General features: G+C 37.3%; 1 protein-coding gene across 3 annotated transcripts in view; it reads right to left on the minus strand.

The window, feature by feature from the left end:
• The window catches only part of pex7 (peroxisomal biogenesis factor 7), a 60,423-nt gene extending 37,341 nt beyond the window's left edge, over positions 1–23,082 (minus strand). The window contains exons 1-6 of one of the 3 annotated variants that reach the window (XM_067572225.1): positions 22,933–23,082; positions 21,379–21,523; positions 20,535–20,592; positions 20,051–20,201; positions 19,801–19,878; positions 18,704–18,812 (exon numbers count right to left, since the gene is read on the minus strand). In XM_067572225.1, coding sequence (XP_067428326.1) covers positions 18,704–18,812; positions 19,801–19,878; positions 20,051–20,201; positions 20,535–20,592; positions 21,379–21,490 — 508 coding nt within the window. In that variant the 5' untranslated portion in view covers positions 21,491–21,523; positions 22,933–23,082. Of the gene's footprint in view, positions 1–18,703; positions 18,813–19,800; positions 19,879–20,050; positions 20,202–20,534; positions 20,593–21,378; positions 21,540–22,928 lie in introns of all 3 variants that reach the window. The other 2 variants (XM_067572227.1, XM_067572226.1) reach the window with 2 other exon arrangements.
• Positions 23,083–26,728: the final 3,646 nt, after the last annotated feature.

The raw sequence follows: 26,728 nt of genomic DNA on the forward strand, positions 1-26,728 counted from the left end.
TATATTTATTCCAACCAGAGAGAAACAATCACATTAAGCATTTACATGGTTATTAGGCGCTAATATCTTCCTCTTGAACGGATTATCAAAGGTTTACACCAACCCCTATAAACCCGATTGAAAATTCCCTCCGATCGGGACGGATCAGGCCACCTGTAGAAGCTCTGCCCCCAAATTCATGGGGGCGCGTTGCCATGGCAACACCCAAAAGAGAAACATGGCGGAATCCAGAGCGATGTGACGACTTCCCCCTCGAGGTGGTTTGATTGAGGTGGTTACAGGGGCGCCACCTGTTACATGAGGCATTTTTTTACTCTGATTAGGCTATTATCACAATTATTAGATGACATTAGGTTTCCTTAAACTATATTTCCTGTTGCAATTTAGTAGAAACATAAGTTCTAGGAGACATGGTCGCTCCCAAAGACCTGTAAACTAACTTTGTTTTAAAAATTCAGCGGAGTTCCCCTTTAATATCTGCTTTTTCTGGTGTTAAAAGACACATTTCACATACTGTTCCTTTTTTTTAATGGCAAAAGTCATGGTGCTCATATGATATAAGCTCCCTGGCTGTACATATTTTGCACTGCAGGGGGTTTTATTAGGATTTATACTGACAAGATTGAAGATTTGTGTATGTTTTCTTGAATAATTCATTTACTTAAATAAATCTGTTTGCAGCTAATTGAACTCTTTTGTCATGCTCTACTTAAGCTTAAGTGAATCTTTAAGATCTGCAGAAATGTTTATGACTTCATCTCTATCTAGATATAGCTACATATCAAATGTCATTTTGTTTTGGCAAAACTAAAAGCTTTTTATAAATGTTTAATAATGTTTGAATGATCCAAAGAACAAGGAGAAAGGACGGAAGTTTGGACCTCCTTGGTGTCATTGTCTCGAAGCATAAAAAATAAAATACATTTGCTTAATAGGATTATGTGACTGGGACTCTGGGGTTGCTCTTCAGAAACAATGCCACCTAAATTCGATTTGAGGCTGAGCGGAGGGGTAAACTGGCCGGAGTGTTTTGGATTCAAGGAGGAAAGCCCACAGAGTCTGAATAAACAGCTCAGAACAAATCCTAACTGTTTGTTGTAGATTAAAGAGGAAGCTTCTTCCTCTTCCTGGCTTCACCTCATGTTTACTGACCAGCAGATTAATCCTCCTCCTCCTCCACCTCCTCCTCCTCCTCCTCCTGTCAACGTGCTTCCTCTCCTCCTGTTCACCATTTCCTCCACTTCCTCTTTAATCCCGACGATGGATGAAAACCCAACACACACACTCCCAGCATCGGTCTCTTCCAGACCCCCGTCCTCCTGGTCCTTATCGATTCCTCCATAACTATCTTAACCCTTCGTGTCATTCCTCCTTTTTATTTCATCCTTTTTTTTCTCCCTCTTTTACTTTTTCCATCACTCACACACTCCGCTTCTCAGCCATGCGTGGCCTCTGGCATCACCGAGTGGAAAACATGCCGGCTAGACTGTGTGTGTGTGTGTGTGTGTGTGTGTGTGTGTGTGTGTGTGTGTGTGTGTGTGTGTGTCACCGTTTACAACAGCAAAACTGTTTAACATTATGTTTCTTTTACAGCAGCAGCAGCAGCGGAGAAGATCTGGCTGTGCATGTAAATGTATGAGGACGTGTGTGTGTGTGTGTGTGTGTGTGTGTGTGTGTGTGTGTGTGTGTGTGTGTGTGTGTGTACGTGTGTGTGTGTGCTTGCTCTGCAGTGCATTAGAGGCTGACTCCTATAAACGGGTCTCGCTCTATTACACCTGGTATCTCTGCTGTATCAGCAGGTTCAGCTAACACACACATACAAACACAAACACACACACACACACACAGTTTTTTTCCCCACATGCAGCTTTTTAAGCTTCATCCTCGTGTGTATCACAGCCAACTTTAAATTTCTGCCAATATACAACACACACACACACACACACACACACACACTTGATGCCAGCGAACTAACAGATGTGAAGAGGAAAACATCACAGGGCTCATTATAATCCTTTTTTTTTATTTAAAAAGAGCCAATATTTTATTTTTATCAGTTCATTTTGTGAAAAAAAAACAGAAATCAGATTTTAAAAATACAAATTGTTGTATTTTTAAATTACTTTGAGGTTCTTTAAGTTAAAATCCTTTTCATTAGGGCTGCAACGAACGATTATTTTCATTATCAATTCATCTGACATTTATTTTCTCAATTAACCAATTCGTTTTTCGGTCTATAAAATGTCAGAAAATGGTGAAAAATGATCACTGTTTCCCAAAAATGTCTTTGTTTGTATCGACCAACAGTTCACAACCCAAAAATATTCAGTCTGCTGTCATAGAAGACTAAAGAAACCAGAAAATATTCACATTTGAGAAGCTGCAACCAGATGTTTATACTTTGCTTGTGCACTCTATGATTATGTTTTTATAGTTTAATGAGACAGAAAAGCGAGTCTTCGATTTCACGAAAATCTCCCCAGTTAATACTTTAATATTTTCAATATTTTAAGCTGATTAACTTCACAGTTTCAGGAGAGAACAGCTCGTGAAAAATAAGATGTAAAAGTCAGTCGGCTGCTGCTGATATCTCGATGTGTCAGATACATATTTAATATTTTCAGGTTGTATTTATGGGCTGCAATCATTCATTATTTTCTGCCTTCTCTGACAACTAAAAAGTGATTAGAGAGCTTTGAGTTTTACTTTAGTTTGTGACATGCAATTGTTAAAAGCTAAACCTGCGCAAAATTAGATTTGATAATTAGTTCAAAAGGATTCAGATTTGATAATCAAAAAGCTACAGAAACCTGAGTTACTCAACAACTCCTCTCACTGAGCTACATCTCCATCCAAAACTGTCAAAAACTGTCCACTATGTCTTGAGATAAATAATATTAACTTGCTGCCTGTTGAACTCTGGATGTGGCTCTTCACTCTGCTGATCAGCTCATATTGATCTAAATCAAAAATCTATTAAATCGAGCGTTCAGGTTCAACCTTCGAAATCACAAGCAGGTTCACGATTCTCCCGGTATTTTTTTCTCTCTGCCCCCGCCTACTTGCACACATCCAAAGAAAAAAAAAAAAACATTTCAAAGAAGTTACAAAATGAATGTGGTGGTTCTTAAACACATCATTCTATCAAAGTCCATTTGGATATTACAATCAGGCTGTTTGATCATTATGCTTTTTATGCATTAGGTTTTCTTGCTATCGAGAGCTCGACTGGCACCTGCTGCTGTTTGATGTGAAGAGTGAACGCTGCAGTTAAAAGAGGAGCCACTAGATGGCAGAAGTGAACTTTACAACAACAGCTTGAGTTTCCTCGCCTGCAAAAAGCCACCAAGATATAGAATTGTCTTCTTTATTTTTTTTACGACAGTGTGATTTCACCAGTCGATTGGGAACCAACTGCATAAGCTGTTGTTATTACATTTTCAATCAGTTATTTAGAGTGTCAGGGCATAAAACCAATGATCTGTTGATCTTTACAAATCAGGACTTGATAGTTTAACAGCGTAGCCATCAGTGCTGAAAGGAATAAAGTTTAAATTGAAAACCAAATTGAATCGTGACCTCAAAATCGAAAGAATCGTGGATTTTGGAGAATCGTGAGACCCCTTACATATGACCGCAGCACAAATACTGATACAGTTTAAGTCTACAAGTGCATCCTGCAGAGATGGATGCATTTACACCTGTTCAACAACCAGCTAAAATGTGTCTCAAAAACATTTCATTTCTGTTTCAACGTATATCTATATCCTATTGCTGATGCAGTTCTTCCAGCTAATCCCTCCCTGGTTGAGGGGGGGGGTATCTCTCTTCATGTATGGGGTTATTTGCATTTAAAAAAACATTCACTACATTTTCAGAGTGGAGGCTGAAAGTGATCGCAGCAAAGCGTGTGGGTGACCGCAGCAAAAAGGGTTCAAATGAAAAGCCAGAGAGAGCTGCATTCACAAGATCTGCCACCTCCAGAGCTTATCTAGAATAGCATGACCACTGGTAGCACAGGCCTGAAAACAAACACACACACACACACACACACACACACACACAGCTGGGTCCTGTCTTCTACAGAGGCGAGCTGGCAGAGAAAACAACCAGAGGAATTATATGCAGAGTAAAAACATGGTGCTTCTTTTATTCTGAGATTACTTTTCATTGCAGCTGAGCTTGACTTCATTACATTCTGTGGATGATGACAGAAAACATACAAAGAAGTGAAAGAAGACATTCAGAGAGATACTAAATGCACTAGACACAACATGTTTGTTGGACTATGAGCTTCACAAATTCAAGCATTTTACCAACTTGGAAACAGATCCAAATTACAACCAGGTAATATAATCCATAACTACTCATGGAGGGCTGGAGTCCAAGGAAAATTTGAACCATTTTAAAGGGGAACTCCACCAATTTTACACATCACAGTGTTTTTTCCAGGTGTTGGGCAGTACTACAACACTTTTTGTGGCTCTGATAAACTGCGTATGTCACTTGACCTCATATTTCTGGAACTGTTGCATCAATTTTGATCCTTTTTTAAAAAACTGTTGATCATGAGTCCAGTAATGTTAAAGCCAGGGAAGAGTAAACAGTTGAAGTACAGTAAAGTTACGTTTGTGCATTCAGCAACGGTGCTTCTGTTAAAGTTACTCGCTGCTGGCTGTGATAACAGATTAGAGAATAACAGTTCAGAGGTATGAATCAGATATTTAACTAGTTAGTAATGTAGAATTGTCTTTTGTAACTTTGTCTTGTCATGTGATGTATCAGCTCAGCTAACATCACTGAACATAAATGAAATCCTATCCTAAATGTAAGCCAGGTGGCAAATTTGGTTTTTAAAGTCACTTCTATTGTCATTTTCAAATAGTCATAGACAAAGGTGAGCATTCATATTTAAGATGTGTTACATCTGTCTGTCTTATGTTAAAGTCTTAACGACCACATTCATGTTTATTAACATGCTAATCGCTAATAGTGAGTTAAGCTAATCGCTAATTAGCCACCGTGCTGGACGGACTTTGGCAAGAATATGTACAAGTTACCTCTGTGTCCAGAATGTAAACTCACATAGTTCATGCTATTTTAAGCTAAATGTCAAAGGAATATGTTGCTTTAGACGTCATAGTTTTACTCCTTATGTTAGAGAGTAACGTTAATGTGTGTTTTGCATTTAATATAAGTTAGAATGAGCTATAGTTTGTATTGTGAATTAAAGCTAAACCACAGTAATATAACTATTTAATATTGAGCTTAAAAAGGGTTCAGATGGTTGTAGCTGTGGCCTGTGAGAGCTGGTTGCTCACTCTCTGCACTCACTAGCCTCAAATCACCTGCTGATGTGATTTTCTCCTGTTAGCTTTGAGGCGGACTTTAGATGAAGAGGGACCTCTTCTTCCCTGTGGCTGTTGGAGAGGAACTGACGCCTGCTGATACAAAACCTCCTGGACAATGTTTGGTATTTAATTTCCCAATTAAAGACAATTAAAGGTCCCCTTTGAATTTCTATTAAAGAGACACTTTTTAAAAAAAAAAATTGAAGACAGTTTAGGTTGTACTAGTCCATGGACTCAGAAATGACTCTTCACTGATTTGTTACCAGGGCTCAATTTGTTATGCATCTATGACTATCAATTTCATTTTAATGGAAGTGTACGTTTCCTTTAATTTCATGTCTATAAGGTATGTAATGAAGTAGATAAAGATACTCTGTGATTATCTTAAGTATAATAAGGATAGCTATGCACCAGTACAGCAATTCATACAAATAACTGGATGTAAGGAGTAAACTGCTATGAGACCCTAAATAAATTCTGCTGAGTTTTTAAACTCATATGGTCTCAGTAATTACATTACAGTAAGCTGAAGCAGTGGTTACAACTACAGTAGTAAAAAAAATGTTTAAATGGCATTCATTTTGATTTGGTATTTTGAGACTGGATCAGGGCTCGAAGGCGGGGGGTTGCCGTGCTCATGTCCCACCTCTAGAACCCTCACACTTTTAAAATCGCTGCTCCACCCCTGCTGCTGGCCAACTGGAAACCATTTTAACAGTGACCTTTGAGGTTCAAATTGTTTGACCCGATTGGAAACGGACCCATAGAAAACCTAACCAAACCTGACGTGTATTAATCAATTTTTAAAAAAGAAAGAACCAATCCAACCAAAGACCTGAGCACAGTCTCGATCCAAATAGACACAAATGTGGTTGTCCTGAAGAGACCCTAATAGAGAGAGAACTCCAGTACCGGCAGCAGCATGATGCGTAATGTCTTCAGAGCTAAGATAAAGTCATAGGAGCTATAATAATAAAATGCTGCAATAAAATATTCTGATGTCAATTAGGTGACAGACAGACAGAAGATGATAATTTTCCACCAATTTAATACCTGTGAATCAATTTTTTTTTTTAAAATAATCATTTATCATCATTAAAATATTAAATATGCAGCTGATTAAAATACTAAAAACTAAAATGTTTTCTCCTGCAGTGATTATGATGTACCATGTGATCAAAGCTAATACTGCGTAAACTCTGATCCATTCAGATATCAAACATGCTGACCCTCCCTGACCCAACTGAGTATAATTTGGATCCGGTCTGCCTCAGGTCCCAGGTTGAGTCTTGGTTCCCCAGAATCAAGAGGATCTGTGAAGACCTCTAATTTGAGGGAACAGAGAAAACTGGAGCGTCCAAAATGCAGCTGCCACCAAACTGCCACCAACACTTGACCAAGTCGAATCAACATCCTACTATCTTTCTTTTAAAAATAAGCTTAAAGGATTCGCTTGTTGATTTTCTATATTTTTCTAATTTTCAACAAATCTCATATTTGGATCCAAACCATCAATGAACTAATCAACTAACAAGTATTGCGTGTGCATCCAAAGCCTGATATATCTTGTTCCTCTGTGCCATAGACCTCCGTTGTTGTCAAAAACTATTAAAAACACATCAATGAGTCACACCGCTGCACTGGGTGATATGTTCCTTCATTATGCAGAGTTTGGTCACGTTAGTTTATTTAGAAATGGCTCCAAAGTGTAAAAATAGCTATAAGATAGTAACCCAGTCAGGAGTGAGGTTCCTTGTACGGCAAACGGCACTGAACATGCATAGAATCGTGGTTGCATTTACAGAGCTTCACTAGCTCTATTTAATGTATCTTTCAATTAGCTTTGTGCGTGTGGGGATGTTATAACGTCATAACGTAGTTTCTGATGTTCTATCACTCTGTAAAGCACTCGTTTTTGTGTGATATTATGATATACTAATAAACTTGAACTTATTTTAATATAAAAGTTACTGAAGTTTGTGTGAAGAGTTCTGCCTTACATAACATATAATAGTGGAATATCAATTTGATAATTCAAATGTGAATTTAAACGGTTTTAGACTGATATCATGACATTTTTTTCCTCATTTAAGTGATATTCATTTCAGACACATTATCCAGTCCTGTCGTCCAGTGATTTGGATGATAAAGACAGTTGGAAGAGATGAAGAGAACACAAGTAAGGAAAGAGTCGACTTGTTGTTTACTGAAGCTCTGATTTGTTGCAGAGTTGAGAGCAACACTGGATGTGGCACTGCAAATTACACTGGAGGAGATATGGAGGTGCAGATGGAAGCTTAACACACTTAAACACACACAATCTCTTCTCCTGCTGATGCTGGAGGTGGAGATCAAATGTGGCACTGAACCAAATTGGAGGGGGTAGGGTGGAGAGAAGAGGGAGAGGAAGAAGAAGAAGAGGAGGAGAAACATGAAGAAGATGTGAGGAGGAGAGGCAGCAGGGAGCATGGGAAACCCCGATAAGCTTATCTGAATGAGACGCCATCTTCTCTCTCACACACTGTCTCTCTCTTCAAAGCCAACAGCAGCAGCACTAGCCTATCATGCTAACTGCTAAATGCCACCAGAGGGGAAGCCTCCCCTGAGAGATAAGGCAGCAATTCTCCACCATATGATAATGCTATAACACTGTTTGACAATTCATTATCATCCCTCCATTCATACGTAATACCCACCAGAAAAACACAGGCAGGGACAGTTCAGTGAATTTATTGTCAAAAGTGAAGATACAAAAAGCTCACAGGCATGAGTGGCAACTCCAAACAGTCCAAACAGCAGTAGTATTGAATCTACCGTGTTGCAGGGATGAGATACGCAATGAAAGATGGTAATTATATAATGACAAATCTCATTTATGTTGCAGCTTTCAACATGTGAGTTTACAAACTGCTTAACAAGCACACAAAACTGCCACAAAACGGTTAAATGCTCATGCGACAGATGTTTATGAAAACAGGATAAAACAAACTCAATTTATGCAAAGGACTATTTGCATAAATGAACCATTAAACATAGAAGACAAGTGATTGTCAAGAAAATTTAAGTGTTTTCTGAAGTGTTTTACAGCAGGCTGAGGGAGAAATTTTCAATGTAAACTGAGCAGGAAATACTAAAATTTCTACCTCTTACTAATGTTGGGACATTACAGAAGACTTTAATATGTTTTTTAATACATTTGGTGAATATTAGGTGCAAAAATGCCGGAAACAAATGTGGCCTATACTGAACCTGGTTTGTTTATTGAAATGTTTGAAATGTCATTTATTAACCCTTCCATGCATAGTGGTCACTATAGTGGACAGCTATTCAAAAGCCGTTTTTAAGGTTTTAATGGTATAGTTCGACATCAGCCAACACAGTGGACTCCAGTGTGTCATCCCATACGCTGCCATCCTTTGGCCAGCCTTTGTAAGTGCAACACAAATTTCTCAAAACCATTGACTGTAAAAGCTCAAAACCAAGATGGCCGCCTGCCGGCCGGCCAAGAATGCTCTATAGCTCAGGAATATCTTGCCAATCCTTCTATAGTAATAGACCCTTGCAGGTAAATAAAATTTTGTAACATCAAGTAACAACTAAGGAGTAATAAAACTGTTAAAATTAATATTGTAGTAAGTATTGATTTTATGTTGGGAGAAAATGACAATTAATCATCTGTCCACTAAGTTGGACGAACTCCTTGAAAAATACGTGTTTAAAAAATGCCTACAGAGGAATAAAAACACTTAGGAAAAAAATCCTGACTGAGGTTATCATAATTCACGCATGAAAGGGTTAATTAGGTATGAGTTGCCTCACAAGAAGAATTTGTCTTGCTGTCTCCTTTAGCTGGAGATCATCTCGCTGGCCCTCTAGTCATTAATTTACTGATATAACTATTTTTTTCTTATCTCATCAGGTGATTGAAATCACCTGCCAGCCAATCAGAATCAAGAATTGGAAGTGGCCATAATATGATAGACACTGAGGCTTTGGCACCACTTTTTAGGCGCTCATCAGCTAAATTGCATTACTAAAGGGTTGCAGGAGTAAAATTGAAGAAAAGCCAAGAAGACCCACCTAAAAAAATTGCATGTTTGGGCTCGTGCAATATGTATTTTAAGATGTCTCTGTTTAGAGTCGTTAAATATGGGAGGAGAGAATGGAAATTCATACCAACATCTGCTGCACCTGATATATCGTAACAGACCGACCCCTGCAGCAGGAAAATGAGTCTGAAATTTAACATCTGAGAAAAGCAGATTTAAAATTCTTCTAAAAGTTCTGTTTCATTAGACACACACACACACACACACACACACACACAGAGGGAGGGAGAGAGACTACGGCACAGAGAAACTCAGTTTAAAAGAAGCATAACAAAGTGACTTTAGCAGAGCTCTCTGCTCAGCAACACAACACAAGATAAAAGAGCAGGAATGCAACAGTCTGTTATTCTTCTCATCTCTCCTTTCAACGGCTCAGCAGCTCCAGTCCAGTGTGATATGATTGAAGCAGCCAGTTATAATTATTAACTAGACCGTTATATTATCCGTTTACAAAAGTAATCCTGTGAAGGTTTTGCCAAATATCTCCCACTGATGTTTCATAACTCACTGAATCACTGATCTTCACTGAGTTCACGTCAGGATATTTAACTCATATTTCCTCACATATAACATTCCTCTAACAGGATAAACACACACTCACAGGCCCAAAGGTGTCTTTACCTCAACCAATATGTACAGTTAAATATTGGTCCGATCCTTTCCAGGCATAAAACACTACAGCTCATTTACATTTGTAGTCTCTGTTCCATGTTTCCATTCAAAACTTGGTTGACCAAGATTTCTCCATTGCTCCATTTTGCTGCATTGCTCCCAGATTGTGGTTCAGTTATAGCATCTACTGTATCGCCACATTTACATCATGGCTAAAGACTCGCCTTTATAAAAATCACCTTTGATTCCCCTTCATTTTAATATCATAATAAAAATGTTTTCACTTTGTCTGTTACAGTTATTTATCTATTTCTTTTTGTTTTATTTTAATTATTTAACTTTGGTCAACTCCTGTTGTTTTTAAATGTGCTCTATCAATACATTTGTCTGGATTTGACTAGTAAAAACCCACTCTGGATGAAAGTGGTGGACCAACTGACCAGCAGACATTACCATCCCTTGAGCCATGCTGCTACACTGTAAATTATCATAAACTCAATTTTACTTGACTGCAGCTATGCTATTTCACATTGTGTTGGTAAATACCTTTCTAAATTGAAAAAACACTGAAACAAAATTTGGGTGGCGTGCCTATAAATCAGCTTCAAGTATGACTTGATGATTATTATTAAGGTTCAATTTTTCAGGATTTTGCAATAGTTGCACTGACCTGTGAAATATATATATATTAAATTCCAAAATAAATGTCTTAAATTGATTTTGCTTTTGTCTTTATTTGAACTTAACCTTTTTATATTTTAGGTTTGTTATGGGTTTACAGAAAAAAAAATGTGAAATGGTTAAATTTGCAGTATTTTATGTTATCTGAAGTGTACATTTACAGTAAATTACAGGCTGAGTTGCATTACTTTTACAGTATATTCTGTAATTATACAACAATATACTGCTATATCACAGTAGTCTGATGGACATTTTTACTGTAAAATCACAGTACATTACAATAACTCTACAACAGAATATTGCAACATTACCATAATTTACTGTGCATTTTACTGTAAAGTCACAGTGTAATACAGTAATTCTACATAGTTTTATATCACAGTAATTTGATTGCACAGCAGACTGTGATGTCACAGTATACAACTGTAATTTTACTATATGATACTGTGAAAACGGCATATTAACCTACTGTGACAGTAACGCAACTGGTAGTCATTAATTTACTGCATATGCACAGTCAAATATTTGCTAAAAATCCATCAGCAGCTCAGAGAGACGTATAATTTTTTTTTATAGCTGTTTGTGTCAGAAGTTTAGGTGACTTAATTGTACTTTTGGTTTATTTTGTGTTAGTTGGAAAACACATTTTGTTTGGAGTTTTCCATCCTGAGGCGACAAACACTTAACAAGCTGAATCCTGGAGTTTGATGGTCATTCTTGGAAGCAGAGAAAGTGGAGTCACAATTCATGTCATGCCAGAGTTTCCCCGAGGCCAGGGCGTACCACACACACCGCTGCAGCTCAGTGAAGTGAACAACAACACACATCTGACACTGTGTGTGTGTGTGTGTCAGTACACCTTTGTTTCTGATGGACGCCTGCTATCAATTATTTAACCAGACACTACATGGTATCATGGAGCAAACACAAACAAACACGCATATAAATACGTGTGTGTGTCAGTGTCCTGCAAAAACATAATTTGGCTGATGAGCACTTTAGTCTCTGGCAAAACACAAACACATACATTTTTGCTGGGGGGTTGACGGACAGGGTTACAGCTTAGTCACACATAAACCTGAGCAGTAACTCAATATTAGAATGCATCAAATCTCACTGGCATATATGACCTGATTGGACAATTCTGTTGCAAATTGATGATTGCAGGAAAACTATTTGAAAATCAACAGCATCGAAAGCTTTGTTTTCATCACAGCAGCATCTCTGTATTTGGTTGTGTTTTCTATATTTGCAACACTTTTCTGAATCCTGCACAAGTGTTGTCAAACCGGTGAAAAAAACTGGTGAAAAATACAACTTCAAACATCAACTCAAAGTAGTAAGGTTTGAGGCAAATGGTTGGCGATTCATTTCCTGTCAGTTGACTAATTGCTTAATTAACTAATTATCACAGCTCTAACTCCTTTGAGGACTTCATTTCTACTGACATTTCAACTTCTTTCAGTGCTTGAACCTCAACTGACTCATCAACCTCGCTCACCACTTACACTGACACTTCAGTTTTATTAAACACCAAAACATTCATCTCCAAAAAAAAATTAATCTGCAACTCTTTTGATAATTACTCATCATTCAAGTCATTTTTAAGCAAAAAAAAAATGCAGAAAAGTTGATGGTTGCAGCTTCTTAAATGTGCTGCTTTTCTATTTCTTACATGATAGTAAATTGATTTTGTTTTGTTTTGACTGACCAACTGTCCAAAATCCAGACATGATGATGTCACCTTTAATAGACCAAACAATTAATCAAGAAAATAATAGCCAGATTAATCTATAATGAAAATAATTGTTAGTTCCTGAGCAGATTCACTCACTCTCCAAATGTTTTTTACTCTTTAAGTGACTTTTCAGACTCTTTTCAGCACTTACACTATACAGTCGACACAAATTTTACCATTCTTTGGTTTGTGGAGGAATCACTGATTCTAGCAGTGTCCCATCACCCCGTTTTTCATTAAACTGCAGTAAAGCTCTGCTCAGTACTTCCTGATCACCTACATCTGACCCAACACTTCACATCCTGATTTGAAACGCAGGGCAATTTCTTTTGACTGAAGGAAAGTCTGAGTGAGTCTTTAGTGGAGGGAAATGGGAAACTGGGAGAGAGCAGAAAACAAGAAAAAGAAAAAAAAGACAGAGAAAGAAACTCAGAGGGTTGAGAAAAACATAAATGACTGAACTGGCTGCAACTTAAAGGACCAGTATGTAAGATTTAGGAGGATCAACTGGCAGAAATGGAATATAATATTCATAAGTATGTTTTCATTAATGTATAATCACCTGAAAATGAGAATCGTTATGTATTTGTTACCTTAGAATGAGTCCTTTATATCTACATAGGGAGCTCTGCGGAGCCTGCCGTGTTTCCGCAGTAGTCCAGAACAGACAAACCAAACACTAGCTCTAGAGAGGGCCTGTCATGTTTTCGGTGAGTTTTGCAGCCACCGAAGGTTCTCTTGCACGCTTGGAAGGGGAAGGTCAGGGGGAGGGGTATTCGGTTGGTTGCAATCTGCAACCTCACTGCTAGATGCCACTAAATCCTACACACTGGTCCTTTAACTGCAGTGAGTTGAAACAGGCAGCAGAGAGACGAAGAGAGCGATAAGCACAGAGGGTGACTTGTGCTTGTCTCATATCAGTGCCGCTGCGGGTCAAAAAGCAGAGTGCAGATCCTGACCTTCACCTCAGGCTGCTGCAGTAAACCATCCATCAACTGGGCAGCTTAAATGAAGCTTTAACAAATTCACCTCTCCTCTCACTTTCTGGTTATTTTCAGACTTGAACCAAATAATTCAGTCTGGACACAGGTCTGTTTCTTTAGTCGACTGGGAGATGTACTCAGTATTGCCCATTACTGAGCCATGGACTGATTCCTATTCTCTAATATCTGATATTAAATTCCTGTCTCTTTCTTGTAAAGATGGTTTGTGGACAGTTAAAACACCAGGCACAATGATACAAATAAGTCTTGGACTTTATCATTTTGTTGCAATTTATAAAATATATTAGAATATTTAGAGTTAAAATGTCAACTAAGCCAGAAAAAGTGCATTCATGGCAACACACTGTTATATCAGCAGTTTTTAAAACCTTGACACCTTGATGCTTTGAAACTTGTTTTTTAATTATATTTAATTATATAGTTATGTAATCCATCCCTTCTTTTGGACTCATCTTATTTTATAATATCATACTTAAAAGGTGCCCTGTGAAGTTTCTGATCTCTAGTAGCACTATGGAGCAGTTTTTTTATGAGACATGGAAAACAACATGTAGTTACATTTGTGAGACAGACGCCATCTAGTGGCCATAGTAGTAATTGTGACCCGGAGCAGTGGTGCAGTTCAGAAGACTTACACACACACACACATATATATATATATATATATATATATATATATATATATATATATATATACACATTATTTATTGTGATCAAGATACACACAGAGTGATAAGTTGATCAGCACTCTCTGGTGGACAAATATACCAACCACTCTATTTACTGATCTAGTTCTAATTATTACTAATACATTAAAAATATCTCTGTATATCTGAATATTTAACAGCTGCATCAGAGGGCTTAACAACTGAAATTAAAGTGAAAAAGTTCAAAAGTTTGTTTTATTTATTGGACTTAAATACTGAACTACAAAAATCTAATGTGTGCATAATAGAGTCATTTTAAAGCGAGACTGAATAAATCACCATATAAATATGAAATAAACCAGCGGTAAGCAGGACAGAGTGTGGGTGTTTTGCACTTTTATTCACATTAGTACTAATGAAATCTGAGCTTTAGTGAATAAAGTGCGTTGACGGTGACAGGGGGGGCGTACCGCTGTGTCTGGATGAGCTGCTGGCTGCTGGTTGATGTGTCAGATCAGATGTGAACGTGGAGGTAAACAGCTGTAACTGCTTCACATGAACAGTCAGTCCACAGTAAATGGTTTTATTATGGAGGTCAGTTCTCAGTAAATCATTTAGCTGCAGATTTATCTGATCTGATGTGGACTCGGTGTTCTCACAGATCTAATGAGCTCTGTGTCACTGGTCTGAAACTCAGCAAATGGAACTTAACCTCTGACTTCTGCAGTTAAATGAGTCTTTTATTTCAAATAGATCTTTATTTGCATCTTTAGAGTCCTGATATGCTGACTCTTTGAACAACTGTTATGTTACTTTTGCATTTTATGTGTATTTTGTTTAGATTTGTACTTCACAAGACCAATATTTACTGTTTACTGTGATATTTTTACCTACGATGATGGTAGCGTTAAAATTTGATACTTGGAAAAAACATTAAAAATAATACAAAAATGTTCTTGCAAGAGGCCCATTTCTTTACTTTCAAACTGACTGGATGTGTATGAGTGTGGAGGAATCAACTCTGATCTTCAAACATGAGATTTACATTGTTCTTTTTTAGTTATTTTGTCTTTTTTTTAACGCTACTAATGCCACATAACCACTGGAGTGTCACAGATCTAAATTTCAACAGACAGAAGCCTCTCAGGGTTTCATCTCAACTATGCAGTTTGTATTTTTTGTGTGTTTCTGTGTGAATATAAATCAAAACCTTAAAGGTCAAACTGTTAAACCAAAATTAACCCTCCCCCCCCTCCGACCAACAGGAGCTTAACATCTCCCTAGTTATAAAATCTCATCAGAGATTTCCTCTCACTCTCTCAAACCAATTAACCCAAACTCATTAGCCAACTTATTAAAGAGCGCTTCACAAACTGATCCTCAACTGAAGAGAGCTGCTGCAGATTTGAAGACTCAGCCTGCTCCACAATCTGATCACAGAGCTGAAAAAAACGTACGTCCATCACCAGCTCGGCTCCACCCCTCCGATAAAGTTAGCGTGTACGCTCTCGCACGAAGGATAAGATAATCCGAGCTCTCCCTCTGGGCACAAACTGACTCACTTAATTGTCTTCTGAATGAAGCTGCTTTCTAAAACTCACTTCCTCAACAGAGCCAGAGGAGAGGAGGATCTGTATCACAACCACCAGCAGGATTCTTCTCACTCTGGTGCTGCTGCTTTTATGTAAAGAAGTAGATCTGAGTCAGGTTTTTATGATCTGGTGAGGTGGTTTTGGCTTTCTTCTTGTGACCAATTTGTGTGGATTTCAGGCTCTTTGGTGTCTAGAAAGACAAATGAAGTGCACAACAGTAGAGCTGCAACAATTAGTCGATTAATTGATTAGTTGTCAACTATTTTTTGTTTTGAGTCAGTTTTTAAGAAAAAAAAGTCCAAATTCTCTGATTTCAGCTTCTTAAATGTGAATATTTTCTGGTTTATTTAGTCTTGATCTATGACAGTAAACTGAATATCTTTGGGTTGTGGACTGTTGGTCGGGACAAAACAAGACATTTGAAGATATCATCTTTTGCTTTGGGAATCAGTGATATATACGTGTTTCACTATTTTCGATCATTTTATAAATCAAATGACTAAACCATTAATCGAGAAAATAACCCAAAGATTAACCAAATTCATGGTGATGTACATAAAAAAGTGACAAAATTAGTTCTGTGAAGAATGAAAAAAGAGAGCTAGAGAGAGAGAGAAAGTTCAAACTCTGCCGACTTTCACACTTGTGCACATCTGGTCAGTAGTGGGGTTGAATGTTGGGTTGTGAGTTTTTGGAAGTTATCGAACAGTCAATTAGTTGACAAAAAATGAATCAGCAACTATTCTGATAGTTGATTAATCACTTTAAATCATTTTTCAAGCAAACTTTTGATGGTTACAGCTTCTCAAATGTGATAATTTATTGCTTTTCATTGTCTTACATTATACTTAATTGATTCTATTTTGATTTTGGATTGTCGGTCAGACAAAACAAGCCATGATGACATCACTGTGGGCTACAGGAAACTGTAATCGGCATTTTTCACTTTTATCTGCTGTTTTATAGCCAAAACGATTAAGCAATTACACGAGAAACTAATCATCAGATTAGTCGATAATGAAAATTACATCAGTTGTCAGATTTCCGACATCAGAAAGGTGTGGAGGGAAGGGGTTTCAGGTGCGGTTTGCCCATCCAACAAGAGCTTTGGTTGAAGTATACTTGTGCCTTAAGGCTACAATGATGACAAGATACAGACCAAACAGCTGATGATACAATGAGAGTGAAGATTATACATATTTTACCTAAACAACGACTGCTAGTGGAATTAATAATGATGTCCAAAGCTGGGTATTACATGGACTTTTACATTTCATGGATTTATTTGTTTTCAACAGCCATGAAATCAAAACTCATGACTGTTTTGAGCTACACAGAGCATTCAAGCAACATATAAATCCCAAATATAAACCCCACTAGTCACAGTATCACAGATTTCTGAGCAACAGCCTTGCAATTTACCTGCTTCACCCCTGATTCCTGACATAAAAGGCCAAGGCTGTGAAGCTGGATGTTCAATTTTGAACTTCAGGAGATATATACGATAAAAAGAAATATAAGGTCAAAGGTCAACTTACTGTTTATCGGATCTTTCAGCTGCATGTCATGGTTTTCATTCAGTGAATAGAGCTGGCTCAGGTATCTTCACATTAAATCTTAAATGTGAAATTTCAGTCACGTCTTAATGTGGTTTTGTATGGAGGGGATATTGTGTCTCTGTTCAGGGGTGGTCTTAAGCGTCTTTAGAGTTTTAGATTAATTTGGAAGAATCCAGAAGCTGTGACAGCTCCAGATCAGACTCTTGAACAGTGCCTCTATATGTTTTGTCACACCTCAACATCTTGTTTGAACTACAAATACATAAAATTACAGGACACCATCAAAATGCTGTTTTCTTTGTGATTTTAAATCCAAACTTTAAATCAGTACCAGCAGCTGAATCTGGACAGAAGATCACATAAACTACTGTCTTACTTTGTCTTTTATCATATTTTACTCTTTTTAAATGCTATTTATTTTATTTTATATCGTCTTGTGTTTCTTTTCTCAATTATTTTTATGTAAAGCACTTTGACTTGCCTTGTTTTTGAAAGGTGCTATACAAACTAACCTGCCTTGCTTTCTGTGCACCTTGATATGAAAATGATTGAAACCAACACCTACTGTAGAGACACAGAAAAGCCTCGCCACAATAACACTGCAACACCGCCACCTTGTGGTGAGATTACACAATCCACTGTGCCAGCTCTGATTCATCAAACCGGCCTAGTTAGTAAAATCATCAATCATCACACACATCAGGAGCAATTTGGGTTTCAGCGTCTTCAAGAACACTTGACATGTGGAGAGGACAAAATTATCTCAATTATCCCTCTTCAATAATAAATCCTGCTCATCAGGCTTCATGGTTTAAAGACGTGGGAGGCAAAATGTGGCCCTGTAATGAAAGCTGAAGTTTTCCCTCTCAAAGATGACATCACATCTTTTATATGACTCTTCATATATCTACAGAAGATAATGATGTAAACACAAGGCTTATGTAAATAGGTTAATAGGTAAATAACATCATTTGGCCGAACTGAGCAGCAACAGATTTGTGTCAGTTGCCAAACTTTAAAAGTCATGAAGCTGCCGACTGTTTATTGTGTGCAGATAAGTTATGAATTACTGTTTCTATTCTCGTAGAAATATGATGAAAGATGGGAATGCCCTCATAAACAACCCTAAAACTGTTTTATAAACCAATTTTATTTTTGAATGAATTAAAAGAAATAAAGAAATGAAACATCTTAAGATGTGTTTTCACTGCACCTGTTCAACATCCGAAAAACTGGTCCATTGTTGAACGTAATTGCTGACCCCTGGTTTAAAGAATTTAGTCATTAACTGCATCTCTATCCTTTGGAGTATTTAAAATCAAATAATTCATGTTTTTTGCTCATTTATATCTTCTTTCATTCTTTCGTTCCCTCTCTCAGCCTTCGTTATGTGTGTGCGTGAGGGCTCACCTGAAGCTGAAGCAAAGCATCCTGGGATGTGAGGCGACCAAATGGTACTGTATATGACCCCTTCATGACCTCTGAGTGTGGTCAGCGATCGGCTGAGAGTGGGATCCCACTACAGGGAAAAAAAACAAATACATCTCTGTCAGGAAAAAGCTCAGAAAAATTCAAAATTTCAAGGTTAAGTTCACACTTTGAGTTTATCCAACGTAGAACTTTTTCCTTCTGTTAACTTTAATGTCTTTATTTTACATCATCACAACTCTCAATTTACTTCTGTTACTGTACTTTACGTAAATGTAACATTGTGATGTACTAGAACTTCTCAGCTAACAAATGAGCTTGGATTTTATTTTTGTTTGACTTGATTATTTACTTTGTCGTGACTTTAACAATCACAAGTCATAATCACAAGCACAACATTCCTGAATATGAACACCTATAACTCAAATGTTTTACTCGATGAGGAAGTGCACATCTATCTTCATCTTGTTTAGCATTGAGAGAGGACCGTCTGACTCCTCTGAGACACGTGTATAAAAAGTCACATAACAGCCTCCATCATGTAACGTTTTTCTTACCAGAACATAAAAACGATTTCAGGAGAATGTTAATCTTAATGCAAAGCCTGCTGGGAAGTGCTGGCAAATAAGCTAATGTTTCTAAATAACTAAATTTGATGAGTTAAGTGAACAATTCACTGGACATTTAGTCAACTGAACTCATGATTATAAGTTCTGAAAAGTGATAATTAAACTTGAAACTGACCAACATATCTAATTACACTGAGTTAATGAAAGAAAAATGTATTTAATATGACTTATTATGAAATTTTACAGTGCAAAAGATGAAGATACTCCTGCATTCCCCAAATAAAGAACACAAGTTAACTTTAGCTTCTCGCTTTGTAATGAATCACAGATTAAGATTCAAAGTTATCAGATCTTCTTGATTTGTTAACACAGTTTCAACTTTTATTTTAAATGCAGACAATTTAGGTTTCTGAGGTCCGACAACTTGTTATTGTTATTTCTGTCAGAGAATATAAGTTGGTGCTTTAAAGTGAGAAAAGAAAAAAAAGAGGCACAAAATAGATAACTGACCACTTTAGCCGTCTGATCCCACGATCCAGAGACGATGAGGTTCTCACCTCTGGTCTGACTCCAGTCTACAGCATAGACCTACACACACACACACACACACACACAGACACACACACAGACACAGACAAACAGACAAACAAACAGATAAATGATTACGATTCTGCCAAAACACAGCATCTTTATGAAAGAACTCAAAGTTTTATCCCCCTGTGTGTATAAGTGTGTGTGTGTGTGTGTGTGTGTGTCCTACCTCTTGTGTGTGTTCCTTGGCCACCCTCAGCGGAGCGTTGTGATTGGTTGTGTCCCACAGCTGCAGGCTGCCGTCGCCGCCCCCGGCCACCAAGACGTGCTCGTTGGTTTCGCTCCACGTCACGTCGAACAGACCATCACCCCACTCCCAGCTGACACACACACACACACACACACACACACACACACTTTGTTTTATTATATTTACTCACAAATATGTGGAAAAACTTTAAAACTCTAAATCAAGGTTACTGCAGATGATCATGATGCACTTAACCTTAAAATCACTGCCTGAAGGGATAAAAAATGTCTTTCTAAAATACTAAAATGAGGAAAAAGAAGAGAAATTAAATTAAAGTCAGACAAAAAAATGAGGGGACTCTTAAAAGCATCTTCTTCCCCACAGAAAAGAGAAATGACAAACAACGAACGACAGAATACTGAGGTCAGAAAGAGGCAAGAAAACAGAATAAGAGAAACTTTACCTCCTTACAAGAGAAATCCCCGTCTCTGTCTCATCCAGAACCAGGAGTGTGCCACAACCTGTCAAATTTATTATATCAGGATAAAATTTAGTCTTGTTTTAAAGTGGGTCCCAAAACGTACTCTCACAAAGGCCAACAGACAACAAAACAACCCAGAACACAACACACAACACAATATATTAATATCAACTCAATAACAAAGACAAAAGAGACAATCTGAGGTTTAACATTGTGGTGAGAGAATGATCTGTGACTGCAGCACTGAAAACACAAGCACTTTGTTAAATAAACCAAATAAAGACAAAGAACAAATATGTGCAGGTAAATTATTCTAATCTACAGCAGAATCACTGCCACCAAGACAAAAATATGATCTCAGTTTCTTGTTTTAATACAGTCCTTTTCTTTTTTAACAAGATAGTTTCATGTTATAATGACTAACTTTTTAAAGAGAAGTTTCTCTGAGAAACTGAGCAAATATTTTTTTGTCACACACGTTGCTGAACCAATCAGCAGGAACCCTAAACATAAAACCATTTTTACTAATTCTCTTAGAGACAAAAGGTCTAATATGTATTTTCTACATGTATCGCTGCTTTTACATCCCACTTACAGACCCTCCTTTATACAATTGCTTTAAATTTTAATAGAATGATAAAATTGTTTTAATTCTGTCTGTTACAATTACTCATTTATTTATGTGTGTTTTAATTATTTCACTGTATTTTTACAGCACTTTGGTCAACACCGGTTGTTTTTAAATGTGCTTTACAAATAAATTTCACTTGACTTGACTACAGTGTATGAAGTATAATCACTGCACTATATATATATATACACTGACCTGCTATTCCATAGTACTGTGAGGCAGTACAGGCCACTCTGTTGGGGATGAATGGAGACGTCTCCACAGCGTAGCCATGACGAGCCGGACTGCGAAACACCTTCATCATCATCAGCAGCTACCTGCAGCCCCACTGGGCTACCTGCTGGAAAAAACAAACACTATTGGAAATGAGAGTGTTGTATGAAAAAAAAATGGTGAAAAATGTTGATCACTGTTTCACAAAACCCAAGATTCAAGCTTAAATGTCTTATTTTGTCCCAACTAACAGTCCACAACCAAAAGATATTCAGTTTACTGTCATAGAGAACTAAAGAAACCAGAAAATATTCACATTTTCATATTTCAATTTATTGTTTTAATGTATTCTTTCTGTTTTTTGGTTGTTTGGTTTTTGGTGTTTGAGTTCAACAATCTGCTATTAACTCTTATTGTGTGTAACTTGGGACATTTTTCCAGGTTTTACCCTGATTACCATTTCTTCAAGATCCCTCTGAGACCCGGCTGTGAGGTGATGTTGGTGAAACAAACTGAAGTTTGTATGCAAAGGAGAAAATTTTGAGATTGTCCACTGCTTTAAATATCTCGGTGTGATTGAGGAGCTGCATAAACAAACATCCCGTGCTATGTTTGCCCATTTGTAAATGTAGAAATTTACCCGTAGATATCACACGAGATCTTTTTGACAGGTTAGTCACACCAGTTATGTGAATGCATGTGAAGTGTGAGGGTTTGAAAAAATAAATATATTGGAAAAACCACACCTCAAATTTCTTAAGTACACCCTTAAAGTTAAAATGACAACCTGCAATAATACGGTCTATGGGGAGCTGGGAAGATACCTGCTCTGTGTCGCATTTAAAAACAGACTCATCGGCTTCTGAGGGAGGCTGATAGAAGGTAAAGAAACTAAACTCAGTCGAATAACGTACAACTATTTTGCATAATTCGAGTGCATATGCGTCACCATGGGTCTTGCAGGTCAATCAGTGGGTGACTGTGGTTTGTCTGACCTCTGGCTCACACAAAAGTGTAACAACATCAGCAGGTTGAAAGTAACTGTTGAACAGAGGCTGAAAGATCAGATTCATGCAGAAGTGTCAAAGTGAACCACTTCTCCTAAAATACAGACAGGCTTTTTATAACTTTGAGGTGAACAACAACAGGATTCCTGAGGTAACTGGAAGATATAAAGAGCTGGATAGAAACCAGAGAATCTGCAACCTTTATAATGACAAAGGGAGATGAGATAAGATAAGATAAGCCAAAAATTATTTGTAAATTAGGTGCCTTTTTGAAGAACGTCCTATATTTTATCAAGGTGTGACAGTTATACTGTATATTATGTGTCACTACTACACATTGCAATATTACCTCAACATACACATAGGAGCTTCTAATGTCAGTTTAACGATGACCTCTGTGTTATTTTAGTTTCCTCCAAGTACATTTACAGTATCTTAAGTGTAAAAAGTGAGCATATTGCTAATAATGTAGCTTATTATGAGAGAAACAGCTAACTGTTAGCCGTTAATGACTTGTCGCGTTACTCACAGATAAAGAAATAACCGGTTTCAGAGTTTAACGTCACGTCGAAACGTTAAAACGACAGAAAAACGGTTCATAAATCCATAATAACTGTTCTCCTGTTTACTCCAGCTCGTTGACAACTTCACACCTGCAGCTACTTCCGTGTTTGGGTCAGCTGACCCAACAACCCGGATATGAAGGCCGTTTCAGCAGATGGCGCTGTTTCTACTAAATGTAATATGGGCAGGATTTGAAGTAGAGCTACAATGTTTAGTTGATAAAGTTGATCAGAAGAAAATTGATCAGCAATTATATTTTAATCTTATATAATTGTTTCACTATTTTTTAAAAGAAAAAATGCCAAAAAATGTGTTGGTTTCAGCTTCTCAAATATGCAGATTTGCTGCTTTTCTCTGTGTTATATCACTTTGAATTAAATATAATAATATAATAATATAATAATATTAATATGAAGAAGTTCCCTTGTGGTCTGGATGCGAAAAAAGGAGTGAAATCACACTTTTTTACATTTTCACAAATATAGTAAAGGTTTCACAAATCAGAAACTGTGTTTTAATGAGTCTCCGGAGTCTCCATGATAATCTAGTCCAGATTTGACAGTTCTAAGTATAATGGTTTCTGATCTGGACCTGATCTAATGTTGTCTGGATGGAAAAAAAACAGTTAAATCGCCCTGTTTTGCATTTTCACAAATAGAATAAAGGTTTCACAAATTAGAAACTGTGTTTTAATGAGTCTCTAGAGTGTCCATGTTAATCTAGTCCAGATATGATGGGTCTAATTATAGTGGTTTGTGATCTAGACCTGGTCTAATGTGGTCTGGATGCTATAAAAGGAGTGAAATGAGTCTCTGGAGTCTCCATGATAATCTAGTCCAGATTTGACAGTTATGTATAGTGGTTTGGCTGAATATGTAAATGTCATGCTCAGTGCAGAGTTTCAGAAACAATCTAAATGCTCATATCTATAGCAGGATAGTTCTACATTCATGAGTAGCTGCGGGGTCATTTGTAACCCATTAATGAATGTTTTTGTGTTTCTGGTGAGCAGAGCTTCCAACATGAAAAGAAGTGATGGTTGTAAGTGTCACAAGCTGCCTGTGGGAGGCGACATCACATCAAAACAAAGTCCTGAACTCTGCACTCAGAAAATGTGCAGTTTTAAAATGTAGATTTCCAGACCATCAATCATATTTTAAACATACATTGGTAAAGAAAACGTATCTCTAAATATAATTTTCCTGGAACTATAACTCATAAATGATCATATATGAAATGTATCACGATGTACAACTGCTGGGGGTCTTTAATAGATTAGAGCTGCAACTAACGATTATTGAATATAAATGATGATCAGTGTTTCCCAAAGCCCGAGGTGAAGTCTTCAAATGTCTTGTTTTGTCCACAACCCAAATATATTCAGTTTCTTGTCATAGAGGACTAGAGAAACCAGACAATACTCACATCCAAAAATATTCACATCCGCCAAGTGACATTTGGAAAGCTGGATTCAGAGAATTTTGACATTTTTTTCTTCAAAAATGACTCAGAATGATTAATCGCAATTAATAGCAGCTCTGTATTAGATGGAAGCACATTTGTAGAGACCCTCCGAGATTCTTTACATCATATAAAAGGTCAAAATCTATCCCACCATGGTTCGGTTCATCTCCATCCATATTTACTGATTTAACAGCAAATATTAAGGATTAAAATACAAAGTAACTACCCAGTGATGATTGGTTGAGCGTATGCAGCCTTTTTTATTTATTACTTATTATTACCTTTAATTGCAAAAACTTCCAAATGATTATTGGATAGCTGTCAAATCAGCTGCTATAGCAGATCAACAGAAAAAAAAGCTTTTCCAGCTGACTGTTTTTAATGTGTATGAGCAAAATTTGGAAGTATTTTTAAAAATATCATAACAGACACATATTACAGTACCTGGAAACTGATTTTTAGTTTAAAAATCTTCCTTTGTATGTGTGTGTTTCTCATGTGAAGGTCACACTTTGTACTGACAGTAAAGAGCAAAATGTACGTCTAATTCTATGCACAAAGCAGTGCAAAGTACACGCAGCGATTTGGGGAAACCCCCTGTTTGTTTCCCAGACTGTTTACTAGACTAAATAAAGCAGCAGGGGTCAAAGGTCACCATGTCTAAAAATAGAACCTCCAGAGTTCAGAGAGGTGAAGTGGGCAGCAGCAGGAAATCCTAAAAACATACAAAACCGCCGGCTGGAGAGAAACATGGATGAAGGGTTAATGACGTCACAGAGGCGACTCAGAAAATCAACAACTCTGCAGCTCCTCTCGGCTTTACGGAGCTTTAAAACAGGTTTCAGCTCATTGTTTAGCTGTCTGGCTGCACCTTTACTGTTTTGGTTCACTCTCACTCGCTGTTTTCAGTGAAAAAGCTCTAAAAATCCACTGTGCGCTACCTGCTCAGCACCAAACTGCAAACAGACACTGTTAGCTGTAGACTAGCTGGTGAACATAGTGGAGCATTTAGCAGAGGACTTACATTCACCAGGTGGACAGAAATGAAATGATAATGTTTCTCCATAACTGCTGGATGTGTTGCGATGCCCCCAAGTTGTTGTTTTTTTCTATTAATGTAGGTTTTAAGAATTTTTTTCCAAATCTCCCCCAAAATAAACTATTTTCAGGAAGTGAAATTAACTGTTATAACTTCTTGTGGTTAAAAAAATGTCTTTATATTTTCAGAGAGAACAGGCTTTTTTCCCATTGATGTCAGTACCACATACCAGCATCATACCATCTCCCTTCCTGAAGCTCACAAGCTCCGATATATAACCATATTCAAATGAATATATGAATGTGTGCAACATAACTAACATGGAGATAAACAGTTGGGAATATTGCCATGAGAAAAAACCAAAAACTTCTGATTTGCTACAAGAAGTGTGTTTCCATACACCTGTTTTTATGCACATTTTCAATTTATGCATAAAAAAAAAACGTGTGGAATTTTGAAAAAAAAAGTAGAAATATTGCAAAAAAAGTGTTGTTGTCTGAGGTGTAAAAGTAGTTGTGTGGATAAAAAAGCAAATATAAACCAACTTAGTGAATAAATTATGACATAGATGAAGCATGTGACTCAAACATCACTGAGGAGACAAAAACATCAGATCTGTGTGGAGCGATGAAGAGACTGTAACATTCCTCAAATGAATGCATGAAACAAACCATCACATTTATTATCCACATGGTTTTCCATCGTTTGAGCTTTAATGACATCATCTCGTCGTGTCCTCTTCTTTCTGACATTGTTTAACGGCACCGACTGGAGAATTAGCGCCACCGACTGTTTATCTTGTAATATTCCCACAACAGGAGTGGATGGAAACAAGCATTTGGAACATATCTGATTTTATGGAAATGTGGTTAAAATTTGCGTTACGTTCGGATAGAAATTCGGCTAATGTTATAAGCTCAGATAAGATAAGAGAGCTGAGAACAACAGAAAATGCTTTTTGTTTATTTCTTTTTTTCTCTTCATGTCACGTTTCTCTCCCACCTTGTTTCTCAGGTTCACTTTCTTTCTCTTTATCCCTCCATCTCTGTTTTCCTCTCCTGTCTGTCTCTGTCTCTCTCTTTCTCTTTTCTCTTGTTATGCAACAGTGTGGCGGAGGCTGATCAGCAGACAGCAGCAGCTCTGTGTGTGTGTGTGTGTGTGTGTGTGTGTGTGTGTGTGTGTGTGTGTGAGCGCCCCAGGGTATTGGCAGTGTCTTGGGAATGGGGTGATCGGGACGTGGGAGCAGACGTATGTATGC

This window comes from Thunnus thynnus, chromosome 18 (assembly GCF_963924715.1).
Source record: "Thunnus thynnus chromosome 18, fThuThy2.1, whole genome shotgun sequence".
Lineage (NCBI taxonomy): Eukaryota > Metazoa > Chordata > Actinopteri > Scombriformes > Scombridae > Thunnus > Thunnus thynnus.